At 41.6% G+C, this 27,100-nt stretch overlaps 2 protein-coding genes across 2 annotated transcripts; both read right to left on the bottom strand.

Annotated features, from left to right (window-relative positions):
* Positions 1 to 9,332: 9,332 nt before the first annotated feature.
* Positions 9,333 to 14,511, bottom strand: LOC148103223 (uncharacterized). The gene is made up of 3 exons (XM_087831324.1): positions 14,200 to 14,511; positions 12,265 to 12,525; positions 9,333 to 10,984 (listed from the first exon to the last, which is right to left on the bottom strand). The coding sequence occupies exons 1-3, from the start codon at positions 14,477 to 14,479 to the stop codon at positions 9,960 to 9,962; spliced, it is 1,566 nt and encodes a 521-aa protein (XP_087687450.1). The 5' UTR covers positions 14,480 to 14,511; the 3' UTR covers positions 9,333 to 9,959.
* Positions 14,512 to 17,056: 2,545 nt separating this feature from the next.
* Positions 17,057 to 23,237, bottom strand: LOC148103222 (putative C-type lectin domain family 20 member A). The gene is made up of 4 exons (XM_087831340.1): positions 23,165 to 23,237; positions 17,786 to 18,169; positions 17,345 to 17,689; positions 17,057 to 17,259 (listed from the first exon to the last, which is right to left on the bottom strand). The coding sequence occupies exons 1-4, from the start codon at positions 23,235 to 23,237 to the stop codon at positions 17,057 to 17,059; spliced, it is 1,005 nt and encodes a 334-aa protein (XP_087687466.1).
* Positions 23,238 to 27,100: the final 3,863 nt, after the last annotated feature.

Genomic DNA, 27,100 nt, shown 5'->3' with positions numbered 1-27,100 from the left:
CCAGGATGTGAGTGGGTGTTAAGGCGTTTTTAGGACTTTACCACACAGTGTTTTCTGGTGTGTGATGCAGTGATATGCTGTTAACTCACTGATAGAGTTCTCCTGCATCTGTACTCGCATCCTGCCGACTAGTCCACTTTTTTCACCACACAACACTCAAACAGCCTTCCATAAAGGAAGATTACCAGGTTGGCCCAGTTATGTTAGATATTAGGACTGGGCCATATCATACCGTTCACAGTAATGCTTGTATAATGTTAGGCAATGATAAAAAAAAATGAAATATTGCGATAGAATATGGGTAAACTGCCTTTCCGAACAGATTTTAGGTGGCACAGGGCACTCAAAAATCTGTCAAAAATGTTTTAGTATGACTTTGCTAAGCTACGCAACCGCACTGCTTGATGGATTGTTGGAGCATTACAGCTACCGTAGTCGGGAGCCTCGCGGAGTGATACGTACTGTGCTTCAACGTAATATTACTGCATTGTGTGTGTGTTTAACCTCACTTTAAGTTTTGTGGATATTATACATGGTTATGCTGAGGATATGTCGGCCAGTTTCCACTGGAAATGCCTTTTGGTTAAACTGTCAGCAAGGAATTTGCACTGTTACATTTTTATATAACTTTAATGCACATAAAAAACAGCTGCTTGTTTAAGTGAAAATACATTGATGGGTTTTTTTTGTTGCACTAATAAAGTTGTGGAGTTGATATTTTGATTTTTTTTTATTTATTTTTTTGCCCTGGAGTGCTGCTCTACTAGATATAAGCATACTTCAAATTACTGTGTATGAATGACAATCAAGAGACAAACTTTGAAGATGCAGAGCATGAGGTCCCATCATCAGACTGTAAACAAACATCCACCAAGCTTCTTTGTTGGCAGAGGTGATGATTCTCCTATCAGGGATCAGTAGAGTGTATTAACCTGTGGTATAAGCAGCAGTCACTGAAATATTACTGTTTCAGATAAGAAATCTAGCACATAAAAGCCAGGGTGGGAGGGATCTCTGCAAACTGACTTACCTCTGCAAGTGTGAAGCTCAAAAAAATCTGACTCTCCAGTCACAGACAAACAAAAAACTCCAGCTGGGAGATAGAAAACGCTGTCTGGGTCTTGCTGGATGTTGCTGGTCAGAGTCCCACATTAGCAGAGTGCTGCTTGGTCCCACTGACCCATGTGGACAGTGACTGTGGAGAACTGTTCTGGCAAACAGAAAAGAGAATTAAAATAACAAAAAGCCAAACAGGATTTCAAGGTATTAATCTGGTACGTCGCTTCACTGCAGTCTTACGTATTTTCCCCACACCTGAATAAAAAATACTGATATATACAAATAACAGCTTCAGCTGATGCAGCCTGACTCAATCCTAAATGTTCAGCACACACAGAGACACAGAGGGACCATTTAAAGTTTAGTGTTAACCTGAGTCACTGATCATTTGCAGTATTACAGAGTCTGGCAGTCTTTGCATGATGTCCACGTCACTGTAAGTTTCTAGCTGACTCTCAGGTGTGACAGGTGTGTCAGCAGGAAAGAGTAATAATAACCTGCATCCTGAGGTTTGTCATGATTAAAGGAGCCAGGCTTTGTTCACACAGCTAGGATTGTATTTTACACTGACCCTGGGTCAGTATAAGTATCATACAGTTTAAACGAAGCACTGAAACTTATATTTATTACAGATGCACTAAAGAAAAACGGGATATTTGCTGTCCATCTGTGGCTGTGATTAAACACTTTACTGGAAACTTTATTAACTAGTAACTTCATCAGTCATGACAAAAGCTAATGTTTCTGTGCTAACATCGTTTAAACCAGTGGTTTCCAAACTTTTCGTCAGATCTATCAAAGTGAAGGCCGTCTCTCTGATGACGTCACAGAGCAGAGTCGTTCTGTCCAATAAAGGATCTCAGTTCAGCTGCTGCCATCTTGTGGCCACAGTTGGTTACTGTCTCTGAAAGTTGTCTCATGTTTCCTGTTTTCCTGTTAACAAAGGCTGGAGCTCATCATGCTGAGAGGGCAGCAGCATTTTTTGGCTCTTCACACATGTTCATTATATTCTGATGATCCTGAATGGAGACAAACTACAGATAAGTGTGTTCAGCCCAACTAGTTGATCTCATTACAGCAGTTTGATGTTTCCCTTTGAATCCCCCTGAAGATACTGACAGTGAAGCACGTACATAATACTCCAGCCTTTCAACTCTGAGCTTATTTAGTTCTATTAATACACTGAAATCTCATTTGTGTCATGAAGAAAGTCTTTAATCAAACAGAATTCAAAGATCAGAAACATTTCATATATGGAGTTAAACATGAATCATTGTTTCAACAATAGATTTATTGTTGTCATAAACAGACAAGAAGACAACAACAAACTGCTCCTCCCATTCAACACATGTCAGTCCATATCCCAGCAAACTAAATCATCTCCATTTACACATCAAATAGAAACATGAATCACTTGTAATGATTAGAAACTTGATAGAATTTCAAATCTAGTTTGGGGAGTCATTCAGTGAGAAACAGTGAAATGATTTTCCATGTGAAAAGGTGGACAGCAGAAACAGAAAGAAACAGTGAGAACTAAAAGAGAAACAAAGAGCTTTGGAACAACGAAAACAACAAAATGTATAAGCTTTCATTTAAAATTGATTCATCAATTTCTGTCTCAACCGTAAAGTGGGAGCAAGATCTTTTCACTAATCCAGATTAAAACGTCTGTATGTGCTCAGTACCTTCAAAATGAGTGAAAGCCCAAACTTACAGGACAAATGCTGTCCCAAATGGGCCTTACACACTCAAACATATGCACCCATTGCAAAGACATCTCTGCTGAGAACTATATGCAAGCTATATGGTCCTGCATGCCTTTCTAGATGTTCAGCAAGAGGATGTCTGAAGACTTCTCCACATGGTTTAGTTGCAGTATCCCAACCTCACCCAAACTGTCCATGTTAGGTGACATCAGTAAACTACACAAGTAAACACATCACATCACTTATTGTATGCATCACTAAGAAAACTGTGAAATAAAAAAAAAAAAACAGTTTGTGTATCAATCAATACTGACATTTATTTCTAGATCACATCAGTCTGCAGATAGTGTTTTCCTCCTCAAAAGATGAACTGCATTTATTAGTTTCTATCTGGTCCCCACCGATTCATCCCATTATTTAGTAGGGGTGGTCTCATTTGCCTGGGTTCCTTAATAGTGAATGAAGGCATTCTCTGAAACTTAGAGGTCTGGCGGCTTCCTGGGCCCTAAAGAGCTGTGGTTGTAGTTTTGGAGTGTCTGGGTTTCTGCCTCAGTTCGTGGTGGTGGGGGACTGGGGTGGGTGCTGCCTAGCGATCTTGGTGTGTGGGGCCTGGAGTGCTTGTGGGTCCTTTTCTCTAGTTGGGTGGCTGGCCTCTTCTAGGTGCCTGCAGGCCCATTGTGTGGGATGGGATGGGGTGTCCATGTGAGGGAGTAACCAGTGCTGAGTGCAGCTTGTCCCAGACCCAGACTAGTGTGTCTTCTTCCTTTCTGGTGTTGTGACACAGTCACAGCCCCAAGATGTGGGACTCATCTACACACTATAGTGTACTCTCTGTGGTGGGAGGAGTTATTTCCTGGCTCTCCACTTCTGGGTAGGGATGGGTATCGTTTAGGTTTTATCCGATACCGGTGCCAAACTGGTACTTCTGAAATGGTGCCGGTGCTTAAACGGTGCTCGAACGGGTGCTTAAAGAATGGAGAACACAAACTTTGTCCTAAAACCTCTCATGTTTAGCTGTGTTTTTGTAAAAAGAAACAATGTTAGCCTTTTCTGCAGCTATAGGGCACATATGGTATCACTCTTGGCTGGAAGCAGTGCTTAATCAATGGAAAAAACACTAACTTTGTCCAAAAATGTCTCATGTTTAGCTTTTTTCCACTTTTTCTTTGGTCATTTTAGCCTTTTGGACCAGGGTGAAGGGAGTATCTGCCATCAAACAAGAAGACAGCTGCATGTAACTACAACGTTGTTTGCCAGTTTACCTTACGTGCATTAATTTAATAACGTGGTTAGCCTACTCAACGTAAATTACACACGAACAACATTAAGCTACTCGCCCAGAGAAGAACGGCTGCTGGTGCCATCATCATCCTCATCATTTCTGCTACACTGACAGGGCTAGGAGCCAGGACTCTCCTCTTCGGGTTTTTGGGGGATGTTGCAAACTCCGGGTCCGATAACAGGCACCACACCCGCAGTAGATGTGCTCGGTGTGAGGTCTCGCAGCAAGCTATCAAATACCGTGCATTTCTCGGCTTTAAAAAAAAAAGACACTATACATCGCCAGGTTCGTCATCAGATTTGAGGTGTTACCTCCTTTGCACAGTATCACCTTAAAGCACTTGTTGCTGGTTGCTGAGTTTGCATCTTTTGCTGTGAAGTACAGCCAGACTTTTGACCGCTTCACCTTGGGCATTTTTACTTGTTGGTTCCAGGGCCGGTGGTTGGACATTGTGGCGTGGTAGGTCACCGGCTTCCTTGGTGGCCAGGGGTGGCTTTGAGCTCTTCCATGTCAGGAGTTAACTGTCTTGTGTACTGGCCAGTTCTTCAGCACATGGAGCCCTGGGACCCTGGTCTCGGCTCTCACCTATAGTGGGATCTGCTGCTCATCGACTGGCCCTCTGGGGCTGTCACCCTTTGGGCATAGGTGCCCATCTAGGGCCTCTTCCCGTTTTCCTTCTTGCGCTGCCGTAGACAGGATCATACTCTATACAACATATATTGTAATAACCAAAATAGCATGCATAGACGAAATAAACAGTTAAACCTTAAACAAGGGGAGCCCATAGAGAATATACAGAGCTGATTTGGAAAAGCAAAATGTGTTTGGCACAACAGTGCATTCAGATCATAATTCGGATTGCAAAGGCTGCCAGACAGAACTGGATTTTTAAAAGGAAAAAAGAGGAAAAACAGAAATATCATTATCCTCAACTCATCTGCTCCACTGACACTGACACCTTCAACGGCAACACCTTCACTTCATCATCAGTGCTAATGAATGGAAACATCCTGTGAGTGAAAGTGTGTGTGAAGGTGTGTATGTGTGTGTTAGTATCAGGATCAGAAAACGACAGCTTTCCTCTGTTCCAGTCCAGATTCACTCTGATCCTCTGGAGCTTCTGTGCTGCGAGAGCAGTGGATCCTGCTAATGGAGACCATGCTGAGTATTTATCTTCCTCAAACCATATTATCCATAATCCAGACAGTATGCTTCCCTTCCTCTGCACAGACTCTGCTAACACACCCAGTCCCCACCATGTACTGTCTCCAACTTCAACATCCCAGCTGTGAGTCCCTGAGTTAAAGCCCTCAGAGCCCAGGACAGAGCTGTAATAGTCAAACCTCTCTGGATTATCAGGAAGCTGCTGCCTCTCTCCTCCTCGTCTCACACTGGTCAGATCTTCAGACAGGATGAGCTTTGAATGAGCAGTGTTTGGGTCCAGAATGAGAGGAGTGTAGGAGACCATGTCCTTCATGTTGTTCCAGATGTTGAAGGTCAGGTTGCCCAGGTGTTTGGCCTGGTCTATCAGAGCTCCTGAGGGCAGCTGTGGATCATCCAGCAGGGGGCAGCGCTGGACTCTTTCCACTGCAGCCTTGTAGTTGTGCAGGAATGAGACGTCTTCAGCTCTCAGCTCCTCCTCTGTGGCTCTGACTGTGTCTGAAAGAGCTGCTATCTCTCTGCTCAGAGCCTCCATCTTCTCCTTCATCATCCCACTCTTCTGCTCCTCTTCCTCCCTCAGTGCAGCCAGCCTGGCCTCCTCTTCCTCTGCTAGAAACTGGTGAAGCTTCTTAAACTGCTCCTTAATCTGCCTCTCTGTGTGTCGGGCCTGGACCTTAATGTGTTCTGCTGTTTGATCAAACTTCACTTGAACTCGTTTGCAAACCTTTAACTTCTTCTTTAAGGGCTCCAGAGTTTCCTGAAGTTCCTTCTTGTGTTGTTGTGCAGCTTCATCGATGGGTCTGAATCTGTGATTGGTGTGTTTTTCTGAGCCTCTGCAGATGTGACACACTGGCACTGTGCTCTGCTCTCTGAAGACCTCCTGACAGATCGGACAGCAGAGATCCTCCTTTGATCTGGAAGCCATTGAGTCTGTGAAGCTGAAAACAGCAGACAGGAAGTACAGTCAGTCCTGGCTCCCCTCCCTCCTCTATGACCTTCACTGAAACTTCCTTTGAGTCGTGTTTTTGCTCAAACTCACATTCAGTGTGTGGAGCATCAGCAGCTTGAAGCAGCAGTGTTGGAGTTTTCCACTTTTCTCTCCTGTAGCTGGACTCACTCAGAGGAAGCTGCTAGTTTGGACCAAAAGTGAGTGTGATTCCAGTGTTGTTGTTACAGCCCTTACAACTTGGAGTGTGCTTCATTCCAAAGTTCAGACTGCCAGAAGCTGCAAAAGTTATTGATTAACAGCGTTTATCTCATTTCACCTGCACAGGTCAGTGCATGAAATCAGCTGTTTGAGAATGTTTAGCATTAATGTGCTGCAGGAGCATGAAAACATGATGTTGCTTTTTTCTGCTTTGGTGGATAATTTACAATATAGAGGCATGAACAAACTACATTTATATAATTCATTGTATGAATAGCCTCTTTGATAGTGTTGTTTTTGTTGCAAAGTAAGCAAAGCATTTCATCGTGAATCATGTGTAATTTAAACAGAAGAATACCTCGATATAAACTCAGTCATTCAGTTCAGAAAATTACAAAAAGGTTGGATGTGTTCAACTGGACCTAGCGTTTCAGTCAGAGAAATGTTTCGTCACTCATCCAAGTGACTTCTTCAGTATCAACTGACTGGAGGTTTCCCCAAATCTTATAAACAGTATATTTGCACAATAACTAAAACCCGCCCACAGACTAACAATAGACTGTATTTTGCCCTCGCATTTAACTTTTAGTTATTGTGCAAATATACAGGGTGGGCCATTTATATGGATACACCGTAATAAAATGGGAACGGTTGGTGATATTAAAGTCCTATTTGTGGCACATTAGTATATGTGAGGGGGCAAACTCCTCAAGATTGGTGGTGACCATGGTGGCCATTTAGAAGTCGGCCATCTTGGATACAACTTTTGTTTTTTCAATAGGAAGAGGGCCATGTGACACATCAAACTTATTGGTAATGTCACAAGAAAAACAATGGTGTGCTTGGAGGAGGCAAACTCCTCACATTATTATATGTGAGGAGTTTGCCCCCTCACATACACTAATGTGCCACAAACAGGACTTTAATATCACCAACTATTCCAATTTTATTACGGTGTATCCATATAAATGGCCCACCCTGCACATTTGCACAATAACTAAAACCCGCCCACAGACTAACAATAGGCTGTAACCTCAGCTTTGTGAACATTAATATTCAAATTGTCACAGCCATCAATCAAAAACTATTGATCAGTGGTCTTTGATCAAGACTTTTGGGGTTTTACTTACCTGGGTGATTGAGCATGCATTAAGAAAAGTTATGAAAATAATTTGTTAAATATGTTTTTTTACAGTTAAAGTTTTCTACTCAGATGTTAGTTGTTGTAATGGTTTTATTACAACATTTTGCCACATTGCCTCTTTCATAACAAAATAGTGAGAGGTGTTATTGTTGTCTTCAAATATATTTGATATAGGTCATCCAATTAATGCAAATTTCATGTTTTTAGCTGTTATAATCTGATGAGCAATATTTTATTTTATTTTTTTGTTGTTTCATTTTTCAGTTTTTCCCCTAAGAGAGTTCCAGCTTTATGTGGTCAGTTGTGTGCGTCAGTGACCCTAAGAGCTAGACAAGCAGAAGCTTAGCCTTCAGGTGAAACACTCAAGTTGTTCAGGTCAGGGTTGAGGCCTGACAGTGCAATCCAATTACATGACAAAAACAGTTATCCAGAGAGTTATTTCAGAGATAAAACCTTTAAATCAATCAAATTTGACTGGAGCACAATGGGGGGGTTGAATAAAGTTTGTGCGAACCTCTGATCAGTTGTCTGAGTCAAAGGTTTGGGGACTGGACAAAGGATGTTCCAAACACTCAAACATACAAACTCACTGCAGGGCACACACACTGTGCTGTGAACTGTAGGGATGCCATCTGGTTCTGCAGACCTGTTCAGAGATTCTGGCTGAGGACATGTGAGTCCAGTAACAGGGACAGATTCATCATATGTAGAACTGAATCATTGATTAATGTTACAACTTCTTTAAGCAGCCTTGGGCCTTAAAAGACACGTTGATGATTTGGAGGAAGTAATTATTGAAGTTAACTCAGAAAGATCAATCAGAGATAAAGAGTCTAAATAAATATCAGTAGTATTAAAAGTAGCTGTACATAACTGCTCCTGAGCCTGAATCCTCCTTTAGTTATGCCTCAATAGGCGCAGGCTGGTGGGGGATTCCCATGATGTGCTGAGCGCTATTCACCCACTATGTGGTTATGAATCTCTATGCATTTAATCATTAGTTATTATTCATCGCTGGCTCTCTTCTATGGCGTGTGTTTATCCTGATACGATTGAGGATGGCCGCCTTGCCCCGAGCCTGGTTCTGCTCGATGTTTCTTTCTGTTAAAAGAGAGTTTTTCCTCCCCACACTTCTTCATAACAGGTCATCTGATTCTTAAGGTCTTTCTCTGTTTTATTTTAGGGTCTTTGCCTTACAATGTAAAGTGCTACGAGGTGACTGTTGTTGTGAGGTTTCAATAGTCTAAATGTTATGATTCTGTCAGAATGAGATTCCTGAACAAATGTAACAATTATAAATAAATAATGTCGCACGCATGTAAATGAATGTCAACACTGCTCCCCCTGCTGAATACACAAGACATTACCACTGTTTTTTCTTAGCGTCATCATTAGTCCTTCTTGCATCTTCCATGTCATAGACGGGGATATCATTACGGTGGCCCATCAGCCGGTAATCGGTGAGGATTCCTTCTTGCTGTATCTGTACAAGTTGATTAATTTATGTTTCTTGCTGAAATAAATCAACTAAGCACAAAAAGTACTTTGTCTCACTCCAAATAATGCTGAAACTTGGTTTTGTGTCATAACAGGTTGAAGTTGCTAGATCTGTCTAACTGTTATAACAGATTCTGCTAGTCAGGAGCCGATCAGGCACCTGATGTCATCACCTGGTCTTCTGGAAGCTAAAAATTATGACACAATAGCAGAATAAGCTGTTTGTCGTGGATGCAATCTACATCCTTAACTCTGCTGCTCAACCCATGAATAAAATTTTCCTTATAAATGTGCTTCCATTTAAAGAGAAATAAATAGGCTTTGCAATGGTATAGGATTTATTGTCAAAAAGCATTGTTACAACACACAAATAAACAACCAAACACAAATTGAATGACTTTTCTGGAGCATGTTCTCTAAATGTAATTTTTTTTTTGTTTTCTTATAAAAATGTACAAAGAAAAACTGAAAAAAGACAGAACGCTCTCTCATGCTGCTTTTGTTTGTTACTGATTATTTCAAAAAATGTAATGAATGAAATCATTACATTTCAAATTTAACATGCATTAATAAACAACAGTACTGTGATCTCAAAGAACAATGATCAGAACAGATCAGAACAATGATCTCGAAGAAAAGGAGCACACTGAATTTTAACCATCATTAAATGTAACATCAGGGTTTCTCTGATACAATTAGAAGAATAATGTAATGAACTGAATAAACAATGCTGAGAGTTTTTAATACTCTGGACAGAAAATGCTAATTTGAATATTGGTCATCTTTTCACTGAGGTGTTGTAATGGTTTGACTCCTGGTCAGTGTGAGCTCTACCACCAACACACTGCTATGACTCTGTCCCACATTTTCTAAATATAACACTTTTAGGCAACATAAATTATCACGTGTCTCATTAACAAAATCTTTTCCCACAGATTCTGCAGCCTTCACATAACCGTGTCACCTGTGTGTATTCATGTGAACTTTTAATCCTGATTTGTAAGGGAATCTTTTCCCACAAGTGCTGCAGCTATATGGCTTCTCACCTGTGTGACGCCTCATGTGGCGATTCATGTGTATCCATTGACTAAATTGTTTCCCACAGGTGCTACAAGGATAGGGTTTCTCACCTGTGTGAACTCTGACATGTTTGTTCAGGTAGGTTGTACAGTTAAAGGTTTTACCACAGGTGCTACAGGAATATGGCTTCTCACCTGTGTGAACTCTTGTGTGAGAGGTCAATTGTGAGTTGGAAGCGAACGCTTTCCCACAGGCGCTACACAAAAATGGCTTCTCACCTGTGTGAACTCTTACATGAGCATTCAGCAGGGATCTAAGGAGAAACGTTTTATCACAGGTGCTACAAGAATATGGTTTCTCACCTGTGTGACGTCTCATATGTATATTGAGTTGGGATTTAACCAGAAATGCCTTTCCACAGGTGCTACAAGAATGCGGTTTCTCACCTGTGTGACGTCTCACGTGTGCAATCAGGCGTGATTTAAACTGAAAACTTTTCCCACAGATGTCACATTGTTCAGTCTTTTTTCTTGCCCCACTTTGACCCCGACTTTCTGACAGAGCAGGATTTTCGACTTTATTACTGTCACTTTTCTTTTTGCGACGTCTGATTGTCTTCACCTCTGCATTCTCAGGTGACCCTGAGTCCACATGCTGACTTTCTTCTTGATCTCGGCTCTCTGCTTCAGCAGAGCTGTGAGAGATTTGCTCACTGTTTGGTTCTGCTTCACTGTGGTCACTTTCCTCATAATCAGGAGTCACTGTAAAGGTATCAGCCTCCAGCTTCACTCCCAGCTGCTCTCCCTTCTGACTGCTGCAGAGATCCTCCTGTTCCTCATTAATCTGTGGAGGGTCTGGGTCCTCCTGGTCCACAATGGAGCTCCTCTCCTCGCTATAGATTGGCTGGTTTGTGAGTGGCTCCTCCTTCTCCACCTCTTCCTCACAGACATTTAGTTGTTGAAGGTCTGAAGAGAAAAATGAAAACAATTATTTTTTATATAAAACAACAAACACCTGAGAAAATATATTCTGATCTGACCGATTAACAGGTCTCTACATAGTGAGAATCTGACCCACTGATTTTTGCAGAATTCTTGCAATTCAACCAGACTGGCTGGTTTTTAGTATGAACTGTCTTTTTAAGGTGAAAAATCAAAACCTAAAATAATCGGATTCAGGTCAGAACTTTTTCTAGTCCAGTACAAAATCGTCATTTTGTTTTTCTTAAGGTGGACTTGCTGGTGTGTTTTGGATCATTGTCCTGCAGCAGAATCGAAGTGCTGTTCAGCTTGAACGTCTCTAATAGATGGCTGAACATCCTCCTTTGGGTCGTTTTTGTACACAGCAGAATTCATGACTCAATTTATCACAAGTCCCGAAGCAGCAAAGACTGCGATAACCTGGATGATTGAGAACCTACACAGACATCTCGTAGTACGATGTGTTGGTGTTTTGGTTCTAGAAAGGTTCTATTTAAGTGACTTCCTGATTCAGCAAGTTTGCTATTCATTTTTCATGAGCTTATTTAGTGAAACTGGACTCAGCTTTCAAAAAGATGTGATTAACTTATCATTTAATAAGTGGGCTATTCCTTTTCACACAGAACCAGGCAGGCTTGGATAACTTCTCTCCCTTAATCAATGTTCACTTACAGTTTTGTAAGTTCACTGTTAATTTTAATATCTAATATTAAAATTTGTTTGACGATCTGAAACATGTAAGTGTGGCAAAATGTGTGACAAAAAGTAAAATTAACTTGAAAAAAATGTTCTCAGACTTGTAACTTGACCTCTACACCAATGACTTGAACCTATTTACTTGAAAACTTTATATTTTACCCCAAAAATACAGATCTTTAAAAGAACACATGGTCTGTTATTTAAATCTAACATATATTTGCAACATTATTAAAAAAAAAAAAAAAAAAGACTAAACAGGACTTGAAATTCTTAGTTTCAGACTTGGGACTTCACTTCAGAGCTGAGGATAAAGATTTGAGGCTTACAAAACAATCACCTGTTCCCATCTCTGTTCCAAAGAAATATCTTATCTCTGTGCTTTCAACGATTTTTAAGAACAATTAATATCTCAATCAACTCTGTTACTGAAGCAGCGTAATTGGTTTTCAGACTTCATCATCTTCTTAGACTTAGACAATGTAGGTTCAGTGTCAAATTTTCATTCTTGCTGCTTATTAAAGTTCTGACCTTTATTTCTTCCTGTGAATCATCCCAGTTTTACAAACCTATTCTGTGAAGCTTTATCTCGGGTTTCCAGGTGGTCGCCAGCAGTTTGAGCCACTCATCATCAGTTCTGACGCCGTCAGCCTCCTGCTTCACTCCCAGCTGCTCTCCATCCTGACTGCTGCAGGGCTCCTCCTCCTGTCTCTCTCTTATCTGTGGAGGCTCTGGATCCTCCTGGTCCACACTGGAGATCATCTCCTGGTTAAAGACCTGCTGTTCTGTCAGAACCTCCTCTTTCCCACAAACATGAAGCTGTTGGAATTCTGAAGAGAGAAATAGAGAAAAAGATGATGAAACAACTCCTTAATAAAAACAAATAACATGCCACATTCACTCATTTTTGCTTTAACTAATAAGGCTGCCACCATTAGTAGACTAGTCACGATTACCTCGACTATCAAAATCGTCTATGACTAATTTAATAGGTCGTTAACGGGTCGTTTCAAGCTTGGCAAGATCCTGAAAGACGAAGGAATGAGAAGTAAGATTTAAGAGTGTAATAATGGACTGAAATAGAAGATGCAGCAATGCATCAACAAGGATGCCAGCTGCCCAGTAAACGCCAAAAGAAGAAGACGCAGTCTCTGAAATCAGGAAGGGGGGTAAAGACTTTTTAACAACACTGTAGGCTGAATTTACAGGCACAGGCATTTTACCCTGCTGTGCCATCAAAAATATAAATTACAATATAGTAATAATGAAATCATTAAAAATTATTTGGTGTTTTAGTCTCTTTAATTATTCTTAATTGGATTCCACAAAAGCAGAAAAAAAATGACTGAAAGTCTAAACTCTCTGGAATAGCTGCTTCAAATTCTTCTTTTTATATGTGACAGGTGAGACCTGACCTTTGTCGGTGGTTTTCCCCTTTTAGGCAACAGAACATGTCCCACTTGAGTTTCTGTAGTTTGGCAGAGGCTTAAAGTCATTTTTACTCTTGTAGAAGGAAACACTGTTTTATTCCTGCCGAGAAATGTGTAGTGGACTCCGCCACCACTTGCCGATACTTATTAGGGTGTGACCCTAACTTGTGAACAGGGATATTCCTGCTGTGGTGAACTGTTCAGTGTAAGTGATGTCCTGTTTTCATTTACAGATTGCCAAGATGCTGCTTTGCTTTGCCTGGGTGGATTTTTGGCTGCAGGCTGAGGTCCCGAAACACCAGTGTTTGTTTTAATTAGTTTTAGACTGGTTTAACTCAACAGCGAAGAGCTGAAGATTATTGTGACAGCTGTGGCTGTCAATGTTGTTTTGTTTATTTGTTTGTTGTTTTTCTTCATTATATCAGTAGGCATCAATGTGTGTACTATTTACTTTTATTTTTTTAATATATCGTTGCAGACAGCGAAGGCGCTGCACGGAAACTCATCTTTTTCTTGCCACTTTTGCATGCACTGTGGTGGTGAGCTTGGGTGGAGACAGCAATGAAGATTTTCCTTTTTATAGTGTTTTGCCCAGTTGGGGGAACTGACTATATACTTACAGCTGCATATACGCTGCAGCTCCATCCTATTGAAATAGGTACCTCCCTCAGGTCACATATTTTATTTATGTTTAGCAACATATGAGGAAATCAGGGGCAGCTCAAGACTTAAACGCCTGAACTACATGCTGGCCTTAAACTCGCTGCTTTATCAGCATCAAGGCGTTTATTTCTTTTCAGGGTTTTACTCCTGCTAAACAATAATCTCACAGATGAACTCAAACTGCACTGATTGTTTCAGTACGACTGTGAAAGACAGCCAAACACACCTGACTGCAGTCTTTAGCTGACGCCCAGTGTCTGACACTTTACACAAATTTGACTCCGAAATTAAATGAATCACCAAGGTAACAGCTTTCTGCTCCCAGCTAACATCAGAGAAATCCCGGAGACGCTGACGAGCTTTCGTGTTTTCATCAACAGAGAGGAACCTGAGCTCAGCACACGTCCGTACCTGAGCCGTGTGAGTGTGTGTCGGGTCTCCGGCTGATATCCAGCAGTCTGCGCTGACGCTGGATCTCCTCCTCATACTGGACGATGGTTTTCTGAACCTCGCAGAAGATTTGTTGACAAACAGCAGTCAGCCTCTCCTGTATGAACTCTCTCAGAGACTCCGCTGAACACATGGCTGCGTCAGCTGCGGCGGGTCGATAGAAGCGGCAGCGACGCTGTTTTATTGGTGTTTGATCGACAGGAACAGCAGCGACACTTTGTGTGAGCTCGGTCTGCTTCATAGGACGGCAGCCACGTCTGCGCACGCGCAACTCTTCTCCCGCTGTCTCTACTCTGCTGAGGTTTGCTGTAAACGGTCACGTGGGGCGCTCATATCCTACGGATCGCCGCATGGGACATTAAAGCAAAAGAAATGAAGGCGTGTTTTAAATTAATTCCAGTTAAGTTATGTTATTACACAGGGAACAGAACCGGTTCTTTTCTAAACCTAAAACCTGGGGTTAGGTTAATTGGTCATTCTAAATTGCCCATAGGTGTGAATAGTTATTCATCTTTATGTTTTAAACCACCGGTGTCGAACTCTAGGCCTCGAGGGCCGGTGTCCTGCAGGTTTTAGATGTGTCCTTGATACAACACAACTGATTTAAAGGTAAATAACCGCCTCAAGATGTCTTGGAGTTTTCCAGAACCCTGGGAATGAACTAATCATTTGATTCAGGTGTGTTGACCCAGGGTGTTATCTAAAACCTGCAGGACACTGGCCCCCGAGAACTGGAGTTTGACACCCCTGTGTTAAACCAATGACAGGATGGCGCCCTTTCCAGCGTGTACCATGCATCTCGCCCCATGGTAGCTGGGATGCACTCCAGCCACACCTTCTTTGCTTTGTGTTCATACCTAACAGAGAAAGATCACGTGTCCTCATTAGGAGAGGGATTTGTTGGTGTGTAGGGCTGTAGCCTCAGGTTTTTATTATGAGACAGCGTGTTACAGATTATTTTACAGAGTAACATCCAAGTAACTTAACAAGCAGTACAATTTAGCTAATTACACACAGGTCTTTCTCCTGGGTATAAATAAGTAAATCATGTCTGAGCAGGGACGCTGAGATTGGAACTTTTAGTACCATTGGTGAAAAGTGATCTATTAAACAAAACTCTACTATAAAGCATAAGCGCAACACCCATGACTCATAACGAAAAGATAACTTAAGGTCCTTTACATATGAATGCCTTTGATTTTGACATGGACCTCAAACTTACACAGATGGATAAAAAACAAAAGAAACAGAAAAACTTCAGTGTCAAACTAGCTTTACTTTCATGGATTTGTAGCAATTTCACCTGATTTATCACTCAGTGTCAAAACACACAAATGACTCATTCATTTATTAACAGAAAAGTACAATCAAATTACCGACACCACAAATTAAGTTCACTCCAGCTAAGCTAATGAAACAAACAAAGATGTCAATATTTGCGAAATATAAATTTGTTCAAGTCAAATTATATTAATAAATAAGAAATTAATCTATAAAAGGCAATAAATAATGGTTAAACCATTCTGTTTACTTACTATTTTAATATATCTCTCTCATTTTGTATTACTTTTTCTATACCTACCTACATGGATTTATCGTTTTCAACCCAAATAGCTGTGTATTATTTGTAACACACAAAAACATGAATGAAACCACAGAAAACATTAAAACCCTTTCAAATATATCACGAAGAAAGCTGAAAGCTACAAAAACAAAAAGTAGACAAACATGTCAACACAGGTGAAAATACAAGTCAAAACTAAGATCACAACAGTAACTATGGCAACACCAGCACAAACTTTACCCACCACCTGCAGTTCTTACTAGAGTGACTGTGACTTTGTCTGTGCCTCCAAAGTGACAGTCAAATTAAAGTGTCAGATACGAGGACATCCAGCATGCTTTGCAACTGCACTCCATTGAAAACGATGATCCACATTTATATCAGGTAAGGTTTGGGACTGTTATGGTCTCATTGATAGCTGTTAATTGTTCAATCAGTTGTTTAATCTCTGTCTCTCTTCCACAGCATGTCTTTATCCTGTTTTCCTTCTCTCACCCCAAACGGTGGCAGCAGATGGCCCCGCCCCTCCCTGAGCCTGGTTCTACCAAAGGTTTCTTCCTGTTAAAAGGGAGTTTGTCCTTCCCACTGTCGCCAAAGTGCTTGCTCATAAGGGGTCATATGATTGTTATTGTTTTTTCTCTGAATTTATTATTGTAGGGTCTACCTTACAATATAAAGCACGTTGAGGTGACTTATTTTGGTGCTATATAAGTAAAATTGAATTGAATTGAATTGAACTGAATTCATGGCTGTTACAGTTTTCAAACAGTAGAAGTAGAAACAGGACATAAACAGTACAATGTTTTCTTGTCCACCCTGACCTCCTCAAGCAGATCTCTGAGTCTCCTCACTTTCTTCTCCATCATTTGTGTAAGTCAGCAGAGGTTACTGTCAGATGAAACAGAACTATGGATCCTAATAAACTGCACAAAGACAAAGCCTGTGCAGTGATGTCCACAGAAGAACAGTGTCTAAAGTGTTGAAAGAGATGCCGCAAAACAAAACAAGAGACTAGAGCCTATCAGGAAAACTAGTGAGTGGACCTCTGATTAAAGAATTTCTACCAAACTACAACTGCAGCTGAACAAATGAGCTGTTGGTGGAACTTTACACTCTGAAATATTGAAAGATTTAAAGGATGAGACAGCTCAGCACAGCATGTTATTAACTTCACACATGAAGTAGTTCAGTCCAGTCAGACTTTATGGTCGTCATGGTAACTCTGGACTTTCCTCCAACGAATCCTGAAGTCTGTCAGTCCTTCTGACAGCATGAGGCCTGACAGCTGGACAAAATGTGCAGATGATGAAAAACATGAAGCATAGTTTGAACTTGTGTCAAGTTTGTGTTTGTGACTGAACTGCTGACCTGCTGTGAAACCTGCTGCTGGATCTCTGTGCTGTGCATGTCGGCCTCTGACCGAAGCTTCATTTTCACCACTGTTTGCTTTGTCACTGCTAAAAATGAACCACATATAAAAACACAAACATTAGTGCTTTACACGATGACAGGATCTTACAGTGTTTGCATTCTGGACCTCACCTGTGAAACAGAAAAAAGAGATTTTGCTGCCACAGTTGCCATCATCCCATTTCCCTGACATTAAATTCATTGTTCCACAGTACTCAACTGAATTTGGGTTATCAGGCTGACCAGAGATCCAGTTAGTAAATGTGGAGGTTGTGTTGTCAGACCAGGAGGCCCAGGGATCCCTGTAGAGGCCAATCCACACATACTGAACCCCTGATCCATTCAAAGTGAGCGTGATGTTGGATTTCTCCTCTTTGCTTCTTATACTGGTCAGGTCTGTGTGGTATGTCCTGCAGTACGACTGAGCCGCTGACCAGGAGCGGCTCTCCATCACTAAGATGTAACTTGTACTGCTGGCTGTAAAAGGTTCAAAAAAGGATTAATTTTGAAACACACAGACTATGAAGCTCATAAAATTGTAGGGAAACTATCCCAACAAATGTTTTTTCCTACCGTTGTAACACAGGAAAGGGTAAGAAGCTCCACAGTGTCTATCATCCATCTGTGTTTGTCCCTGAAGAGCCACACAGTATTCCTTTGCTTTTACACAGTCTGGTTGGCCGTTAGCCCAGATCAAAAATTCATGTGTACTGCCAACATAAAAAAGTTTTCCCTCCATGGACCACTTCCAGCTGTAACGATCACTATAAAGCCCTATCCAAGCCCCACTACTAATCCTTGGTGACATTGAGAATAGAAGTTGGTTGATGTTGCTGTTGTAGATGGTGACCAAGTCAGTGAAGTGTTCTCTGCAGTAACTCTGAGCTTCAGTCCAGGTCATCAGCTGGTTCACAAAGTGGTATTCTCTGGAGTGGGGAGGAGGAGTGGAAAGTCCTCCTGAGAAAAAATGAAAAGTTGTTATTGTTGAAGGTGGGCCGTTAGATGAATAACTGAAAATACAATTTTTTTTAACTATTGAAATAGTCACACTATATGGAGGCTATCCAGAGGTTAGAAGTAACAAAGTCTAAATATATATATATATTTTTAATAATACTAAAGTAGAATTTTCTGGTATTTTAATTCTACATGTTACATTTTACAAAGATTTCTCTCCTTTTAGTTTGTGTAACATTTGGTTCAACACATTTGGGGGAAGTTTCACATCACTGTGTGGCTTCAAACATCAAAGTTCTTTGAGTCTAAATGGAGGGATGATAACACATAAAAGAAAGTCCTGCTGGTGAATCAGTTATATTTTAAAATTTTATTTTTCTCTTCTCTGTAGTCAAACTGCAACAAGGATGTGTAGTGCAGCCATGTACAACTAATATAGTAAATCTAATAATACATGTATTACAACATTTTTGGCACACTGGCCTGTGAATCCTCAAGATCCCATTTTGATGGGTTGGGATCTATTCTTCTCTAGCTCAGAACACTTTTGTTATGTGAAGGCTGTGTGCACGCAGGGGTGGTGATATTAAGGACCCAAAATGCAGACTCACGGAAATCAAAGGTGAACTTAAATACAGCTTTAATGCTGAACTCAAACAGAACAAAAGGAAGAAGCCAAATAACTTACAGGGGAAGACAAAACACACAGCTAGATAAGGGTAGATCGCGACAATGACAAACTGAAACACAGGGCTTAAATACATAGAGGGAGCAATCAGGGAATGGACAACAGGAGGGAAACACAGCTGGGGCAAATCAGAACCTACGAGACAAGGAAGCGTAAACTGAACACACTGAGATAAGACAGAGACCTTCAAAGTAAAACAGGAAACACAAAACAGACTGAACAAAAGACACAGACTCACATGCAGGCACTACAACAGAGGGAGCAGAGATGTGGGACCAGGGCAGACAAAGACACTGACTGGACACGGGGATATAGCAGACAGGGGAGACAGCAACCAAGGATTACACAGAGACAAACCATAAGACATGACTCTAACGAAAACCCAAAGACTAGAAATTATAAATAATATAATAAACTCAAAAACCCTGGGTCAACGACCCAGGCATCCTAACAGTATCCCCCCCTAAAGGGCTGGCTCCCAGACAGCCCAACCCGAAACACCAAAACAAAAAACAACCCAACCAGGGCGGGCGGCGGGGGAACAGAACGGAGGGACCGAAATGAAACAAACACACGGAGCCAGAGACAAGAAATACAGGGAGCAAAAGCCCAAAACAGAACAAAACAACAGCACCGCGGCCCAGCAACAGTCCAAAAGAAAACAGACAAAAAGCCCACGAAAGGCGCAGAGGCCCAGGTACCAGTCTCGAAAAGGTTCAGGAGGCCGGCCCGGAGGCTGACGGCACAACAGTCCAAACCCGGGCAGTTCAGGGGGGCAGCCCGGAGGCAGGCGGGAGGCACCGGCGGCGACGGAGCAGGTCAGGAGGCCGGCCGGGCGGGAGGCACCGGCGGCGACGTAGTTCAGGGGGCCGTCCATGACGGATATGATGTCCAGTCATCGGCCCGGAACGCGGCCGAACAGGCCGGATAGGACGTGCAGGACAAGCAGGCCGGACAGGACGAGCAGGACGAGCAGGACCAGACGGCATGGGGACCTCAGGCGCAGACGAAGCTAGACGGAGCGAGGCAGGACCAGGCGACGCCGAAGGCGAAGACTCGGAGGCTGGACCAGGCGACACCGAAGGTGAAGACTCGGAGGCTGGACCAGGCAACACCGAAGGCGAAGACTCGGAGGCTGGACCAGGCGAAGCCGAAGACTCGGAGGCTGGACCAGACGAAGCCGAAGACTCGGAGGCTGGACCCGACGAGGACGGCGCTGCAGGGGACGGCGTGGGAGCCGCAGGTGGTGGCGCTGCAGGCGATGCAGGTCGATGGACGGGCCCCTCGGACCCTGCAGCGGAGGCAGGTCGCCGGACGGGCCCCTCGGACCCTCCAGCGGGAACAGGAGGCTGGACGGGCCCCTTGGACCCTCCAGCAGAGGCAGGAGGCTGGACGGGCCCCTCGGACCCTCCAGTGGGAACAGGCGGCTGAAGCGGTCCCTCGGACCCTCCAGCGGAGGCAGGGGGCTTTTAACCAGTTACAGACTCTGATGACGAGCAACCTCCAAAATAAAAGTTTTCCCCAGGACCCATGTGTGAAAGTACCAGGTAATAATGTAATGTTGTGTGTGTGTGTGTGTCTGAGAACAGGAACCTTTGCAGACGAGTTGTATGTAATCTTTAATTTTTTTAACATTTTTCTAAACAGGCTCCACCACTCTGCAGTCTGCCCCCCAACCCACTACTAGCAACCATCATGATGCCCCGGCCATCTACCGGCTCCTTTCGCCAACCTACACAGCTATGCAACCTCCCCAGCAAATGGTCTGCGTTCAGTGGCTTCTCTAACGACGGTATGCTTTGAAACAATGAGCTGCATCATAATTTCATTGTAATCCTAACTTCAAAACACTAATTTATGCTGCTGAGTATCATCATATTTTGCTTTTTTAGATTCCAGAAAGTCTGAGGCAAGTTCTAAAATGTTGTACTTTGACATTTTACATAGGATTTCATTTGTAAAAGGCAAAATTGTAAACAGTTTTAACAGATTGAACTACTTAAACCTGAATGCAAAATGTGAAGCCATCACTTATGGATATAGTTGTTTTTCTCATCACAATGCTTATCCAGTTTATCACAAGCCAGTATTCTTTGTGTTATTGTTCTTTTCAATAGATGCAGCCATCCAAAAACTTATAATCATGATAACAGAGCTGATCAGAGAAGTCGGGGACCTCCGTGAGAAGTTCAGAGCCTTCCGTCAGTCCTGCAGCACTGACCCTGTTCATGCTAGGGTATTGCCTCTGGATTAGCCATTTAACAACATAGATGAGATGAACTGCAATGACCGGAAGCAAATAAAGCAATAGTAAGTTCTTAAAGGTTGTGGGACTTTAGTAGCCCTGAACTTTAGAAATTGCTTAAAAATGGCCTTCTCCTGTATGTTCTGCTTGAATAGACAACAGCAGGCTATCGTTGGCAGATCCAACACATAGGAATAGAAATGCATTTCACTGCAAATAGTTTAGTTTATTCATTTTATCTTTATAGGCTTTGAGTTTTTTAGCTGATGGCTCTTTGAGAATCAAAGTGAGGCAGCAGTTTGCTGATTTCTGTCTTGTGACTTTAATATTAATCAGCCTAGTAGCTTAGATGCTTTCTCCCCGCTGAAGACAATAGACAAGAGATTATTCATATTTAAGCTCTAATTTGTTTTTGTTTTTTTCTTTTGTGTTTGTTTGTGTCCTAGATGGCCTGACTCAGTGGGTGGGGGTAAACGCGGTTTCTGAGTTTGCCTTCGCCCAAGCAGTGCAGAAATGTCTCCGCTACCCTTCAGAAAACATGGGTGGTGCAGGATGCCCGATATCCAGTTTGATCCCCGAGTAAACTAAAAAAAATAAGTGACCTGTAACCAATACTTGTAACAAAGAAACTTTTTAAAAAATATAATAAATTACTTTGTAATTGATACAGAGATGTCTGTCATTTTTATTACATAATGCCAGATGCTTCATTTTATAGGGATAATATTATGGACATGACAGATTGTAAGACAATGTCCAGCATATTATGGGTTTCCTATTTGTAGATCATATACAATTGTCTTTTTTGCAGGTTTAAGTATTGCTGGTAATTTGCAGCATTTTTTTTATTAATACAAAAACCTGTTAAGTACTGATTTTTAATCATGACTATTGTTTCAATAGTAACCAAGGGTGCAAAAGTGATGGAAAATCAACATCAGAGTTCAACATTGATTCAACATCAAAACCTGACGTTGTTTCAATATTAAAAAAGGGTGCAAAAGTGATGTTGGGTCAACGTCAGATTTCAACGTTGATTCAATAGAAGCACCTGATATTGAAACAATGTTTAGTCAATGTTTCCTTGCTATCTGGGGAGTGTTTCATTAGTTTTTTTGCATTACATGTTTTGGTTATATCTGTTAAATTGTCCCGGGAAGACTCCGGCCTTCCTGTTTACTAATTTGACACAGCTGAGAGGTGACAGCCGGTGGTGATTTAAGGAACGTGCGCGGAGATGCAGAAGGGCGGCGTTGGTGCAGGTTGGTGTGCAGTACGTGGTGAGGGAATGCGACGGCCAGTGCGTGGAGAGGCAGAGGGAGCTGTGCTGCTGTTGGAATAGCTGGATGCCAGAGGACGCTACGGTGGGGGATTAGTTGGCAGCGAGACAGCGCCCTAGCTCCCACTGCGAGACCATAGTGCTGGTGCGACACAGAAAAAAGCCGATGCTTTATAGTGAATCAGAAGAGTCGACTCCCATTGTGTGAGAGGCGGTTCCTCACTTTTTTTTAACAAGGTTTGTTGTGTTGCCACAGTATTTACCTGATTAATCAAATTGGATATTGATGTTTTCATATGGGAATTGATACTGCTGGTAATGGCAGTATCAATATTTCAGGATCGCTCTGCACATCACTACCCCTCGGTCAATGAGTGAGACGTTAGACAGCGGTGAGGAAGAGTATCGCAAAAACACATAAATATGACTGACACCCATAAATGAAGCAGCATCTGGCTGCAGTTTAAAGAAGAAGCAGATACTCACTAAAAGGATAAACTGAATCGGCCCATCCAAGCAGAGGCATTTGATTTTCATCAATGTCAACCTCCCGATCTCGGCTTCTCTTGGCACTCCCCTTCATATTAGCTCCAGTTATCTCTAGCCTAAATTTTGTTTTCATTTTCAAAGTTGTCTTGTTTTTCTCGTAAAAGAGAAATAAACTCTGTATATAGTTCACTGTCATTCGTGTTAAGTCTACTTCTCAGTCCTGTATCTGTGAGAACATCGTTTCATGACACTCAGTGTATTTATAGGCTATGTTAAGATATTAATATTACTGACCTGAGAGCAGCAGGATGAGCAGTAAACATGTTTCTTCCATTCTTTGCTTCTGTATAACAAATATAGTGATCATGATTATTTTCGTTCTCTAATTATCATCAAAGGCGTTTATCATTTAAGGTTTCTTATCTCCAGTCTAATAAGTCGCTAAGTATATAGTTTATATGCATATCCAAAATAATTATATTCAATACTTTTTAAATATTTACGTAATAAGTACTATCACCCATCTTTATCGTGTAACGTTTCTTATCTCCAGTCTAATAAGTTGCTTAGTATCCAAAATAACTATATCCTTTTTTTACCCTACTTTTTAATATTTCAAATCTATTGTGTCTTTAAATAATGGGTTAAATCATCATTTTTAAGTTTTAGAATAACGTTTAAAATATAAACATATACAACAATATAAGTTCAGAATTAATGATGCATATCTTACCTGACAGCTTATCCTTTTCTCTGTTGACTGAAGCTGACTTTTAACAAGGTCTTTGTTTGTTCTTTTCATATATTTTACTGTCAAATGAGGAAACCAGAAGGGAGTGACCTCTCTGTAGAAACACACTTTTATCTAAACAATTATTGTATGTTCTGAGGTCTGACCTGTTTATTGATTATCCCCTTAGCTTCTCTAATTGGAGATCTTACGAAAAATTGTTAAGCATGAAAATGTTTCAATTTAATGTTTCAAACTGAATACTGTATATGTAAATGTCTTCAAGTGGTCCTATTTGTAATTTTAAAAAAGGTAGCAAGTGGACTTGCAGATATGTTCTACAGAACCTGTGAGGCAACAGATGTTTTCTATACAGTCATCAAACGTTTTTGCAGTGGTATCAAAGTGTTAAACTTTTATTTAACATGTCTCAAGGCATTTATAAGCTCATGTTTCAAAGACTTTTATTTACAAAAAACAACTACATGTAGTTCTGGAAGTGCTGTCACTCCCACAACTAAATATTGTGGTATTTTTGGGCATATGACCATACCTGTGCTTTTTAAAAACCAGGAATTCTGTAAATGGAGTGCCTCGATGCTCAAAGAAACACAAGCAAGGTTACGCTAAAATGATTCTGCTTCACCAACATGCAAACCATTAGGAAAATCAAGTTGTTAATAAGTAAAAAAAAAAAAAGGAAATTAGCTCAGGCGTGGTTCTAGGAACAGGCGCAGTTGTTAGTAGAATCAAGTGGGGTAGGATTGTAGAGTCTGTGCTTGTTATTTGTCTCCATGCTTCAGGACACTGTAGAGTTTGTCAGTGAATCTCAGGGATGGGAATGCTTAAGCTTCTAAGATAAGATAAGATAAGATAAGATAAGATAAGCTTTATTTGTCCCACAGGTGGGAAATTTGTTTTGCCACAGCAGGAAGTGGAAAGTGCAAAGGTTATATAGCAAAAAATAGAATACAAGAAGAATAAAATACTGTACAAAACGGTACAGAATAAAATAAAATACTATATACAGTAGAATAAAATAGAATAAAATGTACAATAGGATAAAAGTAGAATACAAATTCTATATGTAACTGAGTAAAAATATACTTTGTCAGAAAAAGAGTATTGCACTTAGTGTTATTGCACATGTGTGGATGTGTGTGTTTGATCAGTTGAAGTCTTTGTTTTGGGGTTTCTCAGGTTACTGAGTTTACTGAGTTTATACAGTCATTAAAGGGTTGGACAGTGGCACCAAAGTATTAAACTTTTATTTAACATTTAACTGTGATATATTGACCAACAAGCATTTTATAATGCTCATGTTTCAAGAGTTTTTTGACAATAAAACAAAACATCGTTCTTGAAGTGTGGTCCCTCCTAAAACAAAATATAATGATATTTTTGGCCATGTGACCATACCAATGCATCTTTAAAACCAGGAATTCAATAAATGACGTGGCTTGATGCTTAAAGAAACATAAACAAGGTTACAAAGATTATTCTGCTTCACCAACATGCAAATCATTAGGAAAATTAAGCAGAAGTAGATAAAAACAAAACAAGCAAATAAGCTCAGATGCGGTTCTTGGAACAGACGTAGTTGTTAGTAGAAACAAGTGGAGAAGGATTATGGAGTCTCTGCTTTCCGTTTGCCTTCATTATTCAGGGTGCTGGACAATTTGCAATTATTTGCAAACCTCAGGGATGGGAATGCTTAACAAATCTAAAGTCTTACCTCTGAATTTGGTTGAGAGAAGAGAGAGAATCAGTGAGTGTGATGCAGCCCTACAGAAAGCTGACATTTGGGCTGTTTTTTACCTTGTGTTTTGTATTTGCTGTGTTGTTTTCTGTGTTTTTAGCCCTGCTTGGGATTACCTTTTTTTTTTCAGCTCCAAAATCCCAACAGACAAGACAGGATAGGAGAAATGTAAAAGTTTTTTTTTTTCCAAAGTTAAAAATCAAATGAATAAAACTAGAATGGTTAATGCTGAGCAAACCGATTTGGATAATGACTTTAATAGATGCGTATACTGTTTTTACCACTGAAAACCAGCAAGAAAGAACCGAGGTAGACTTTGGTCAGACCTTCTGTGGATCATCATTAATAATTTTCCTGTAATACATGTAGAGTTACGTGTGTGCCCAAAACACCACTATAATTACAGCAATGCATTTAACAAGAACCACATTCAATATGCAATATAAGCAGTTTATTATAGTTGCCTGTCCAGTACATTCGAGGTGGCTGTAGCTCAGGAGGTTGGCGGTTTTATTGCTGGCTGCTCTGTCGCATCTTGAGCGTGAATGTTAGAAAGCTTAATTATCATTGTCCTGCATTTGTCAGGTTGCGCTGTGTGCAGGCAGGAATGGTGGACCCAAAATGCAGACTCCGGAGACAGAAAGTAACTCAACAGCTTTAATTGCTAAACACAAAACTAACAAGACTGAGTATCCAAAATAAACTTACACGGACAGACAGAACACACAGCAAAATGAGGGTAGATCGCGACACAGACACAGAGAAACACAAGGCTTAAATACACAGAGGGAGCAATCAGGGAATGAGTAACAGGAGGGAAACACAGCTGGGGCAAATCAGGCCTAATGAGACAAAGGAAGCAAAACCAGACGCATTTACATGAGACACGGACTTTCAAAGTAAAACAGGAAACCTAACACAGACTGAACTTACAGACACAGACAGGCACTACAGAGGGAACAGAGACGTGGGACCAGGGCAAACAGACACTGACTGGACACGGGGATATAGCCGACAGGGGAGACAGCAACTAAGGATAACACAGAGACATAAACCAAAAGACAGAACTCTAACAAAGAAACCAAAGACTAGAAAAGATAAATAATATAATGAACTCAAAAACCCTGGGTCAACGACCCAGGCATCCTAACAGTACCCCCCCTAAAGGGCTGGCTCCCAGACAGCCCAAACTCAAACACCAAAACAAAAAGTGCAAACACTGGAGCCCGGAAAGCAACAGAACAAAAACAGGCTCACAACAGGCGCAGGCGGCCAGGAAAAACAGTTCACACAAAGTTCAGGGACCAGGCGAAGCCGAAGACTCGGAGGCTGGACCAGGCGAAGCCGAAGACTCGGAGGCTGGACCAGGCGAAGCCGAAGACTCGGAGGCTGGACCAGGCGAAGCCGAAGACTCGGAGGCTGGACCAGGCGAAGCCGAAGACTCGGAGGCTGGACCAGGCGAAGCCGAAGACTCGGAGGCTGGACCAGGCGAAGCCGAAGACTCGGAGGCTGGACCAGGCGTGTCCATATGACGGCGATGTGAGCGCCGTTTCTTTTGGGCAGAGGTAGCTGGTGGCGTGAGCAACTGAGCCTCTGGCGCACAGAACGGTGACGTGGAGGCTGGAGCGTGAGCGCCTGAAGCCACATGGAGGACTCCCAACTGAAGCGGCCGCATCTTGAGTGCCAGCGGAGCAACAGGTGGAGACTTCTGGCAGCTCCGGGGACCGCCGGGAGCCAGCCG

The sequence above is a fragment of the Neolamprologus brichardi genome, chromosome 3, assembly GCF_056152115.1.
Source record: "Neolamprologus brichardi isolate AB-2024 chromosome 3, ASM5615211v1, whole genome shotgun sequence".
In the NCBI taxonomy this organism is placed as follows: domain Eukaryota; kingdom Metazoa; phylum Chordata; class Actinopteri; order Cichliformes; family Cichlidae; genus Neolamprologus; species Neolamprologus brichardi.
The sequence above is the reverse complement of the archived record's forward strand: the minus strand, read 5'-3'. Positions and strand labels throughout refer to the sequence as shown.

What these genes read in the sequence shown, in the direction of transcription:
- LOC148103223 (XM_087831324.1), bottom strand. Translation starts at nt 14,479, where the DNA reads ATGAAGCAGACCGAGCTCACACAAAGTGTCGCTGCTGTTCCTGTCGAT. An exon ending in CACACACTCACACGGCTCAG is followed by an intron (nt 12,526 to 14,199) that starts GTACGGACGTGT and finishes TTCTCTCTTCAG; the next exon opens with AATTCCAACAGCTTCATGTT. An exon ending in GATAAAGCTTCACAGAATAG is followed by an intron (nt 10,985 to 12,264) that starts GTTTGTAAAACT and finishes TTTTCTCTTCAG; the next exon opens with ACCTTCAACAACTAAATGTC.
- LOC148103222 (XM_087831340.1), bottom strand. Translation starts at nt 23,237, where the DNA reads ATGATCACTATATTTGTTATACAGAAGCAAAGAATGGAAGAAACATGT. An exon ending in GCTCATCCTGCTGCTCTCAG is followed by an intron (nt 18,170 to 23,164) that starts GTCAGTAATATT and finishes ATTTTTTCTCAG; the next exon opens with GAGGACTTTCCACTCCTCCT. An exon ending in CCCTTTCCTGTGTTACAACG is followed by an intron (nt 17,690 to 17,785) that starts GTAGGAAAAAAC and finishes AACCTTTTACAG; the next exon opens with CCAGCAGTACAAGTTACATC.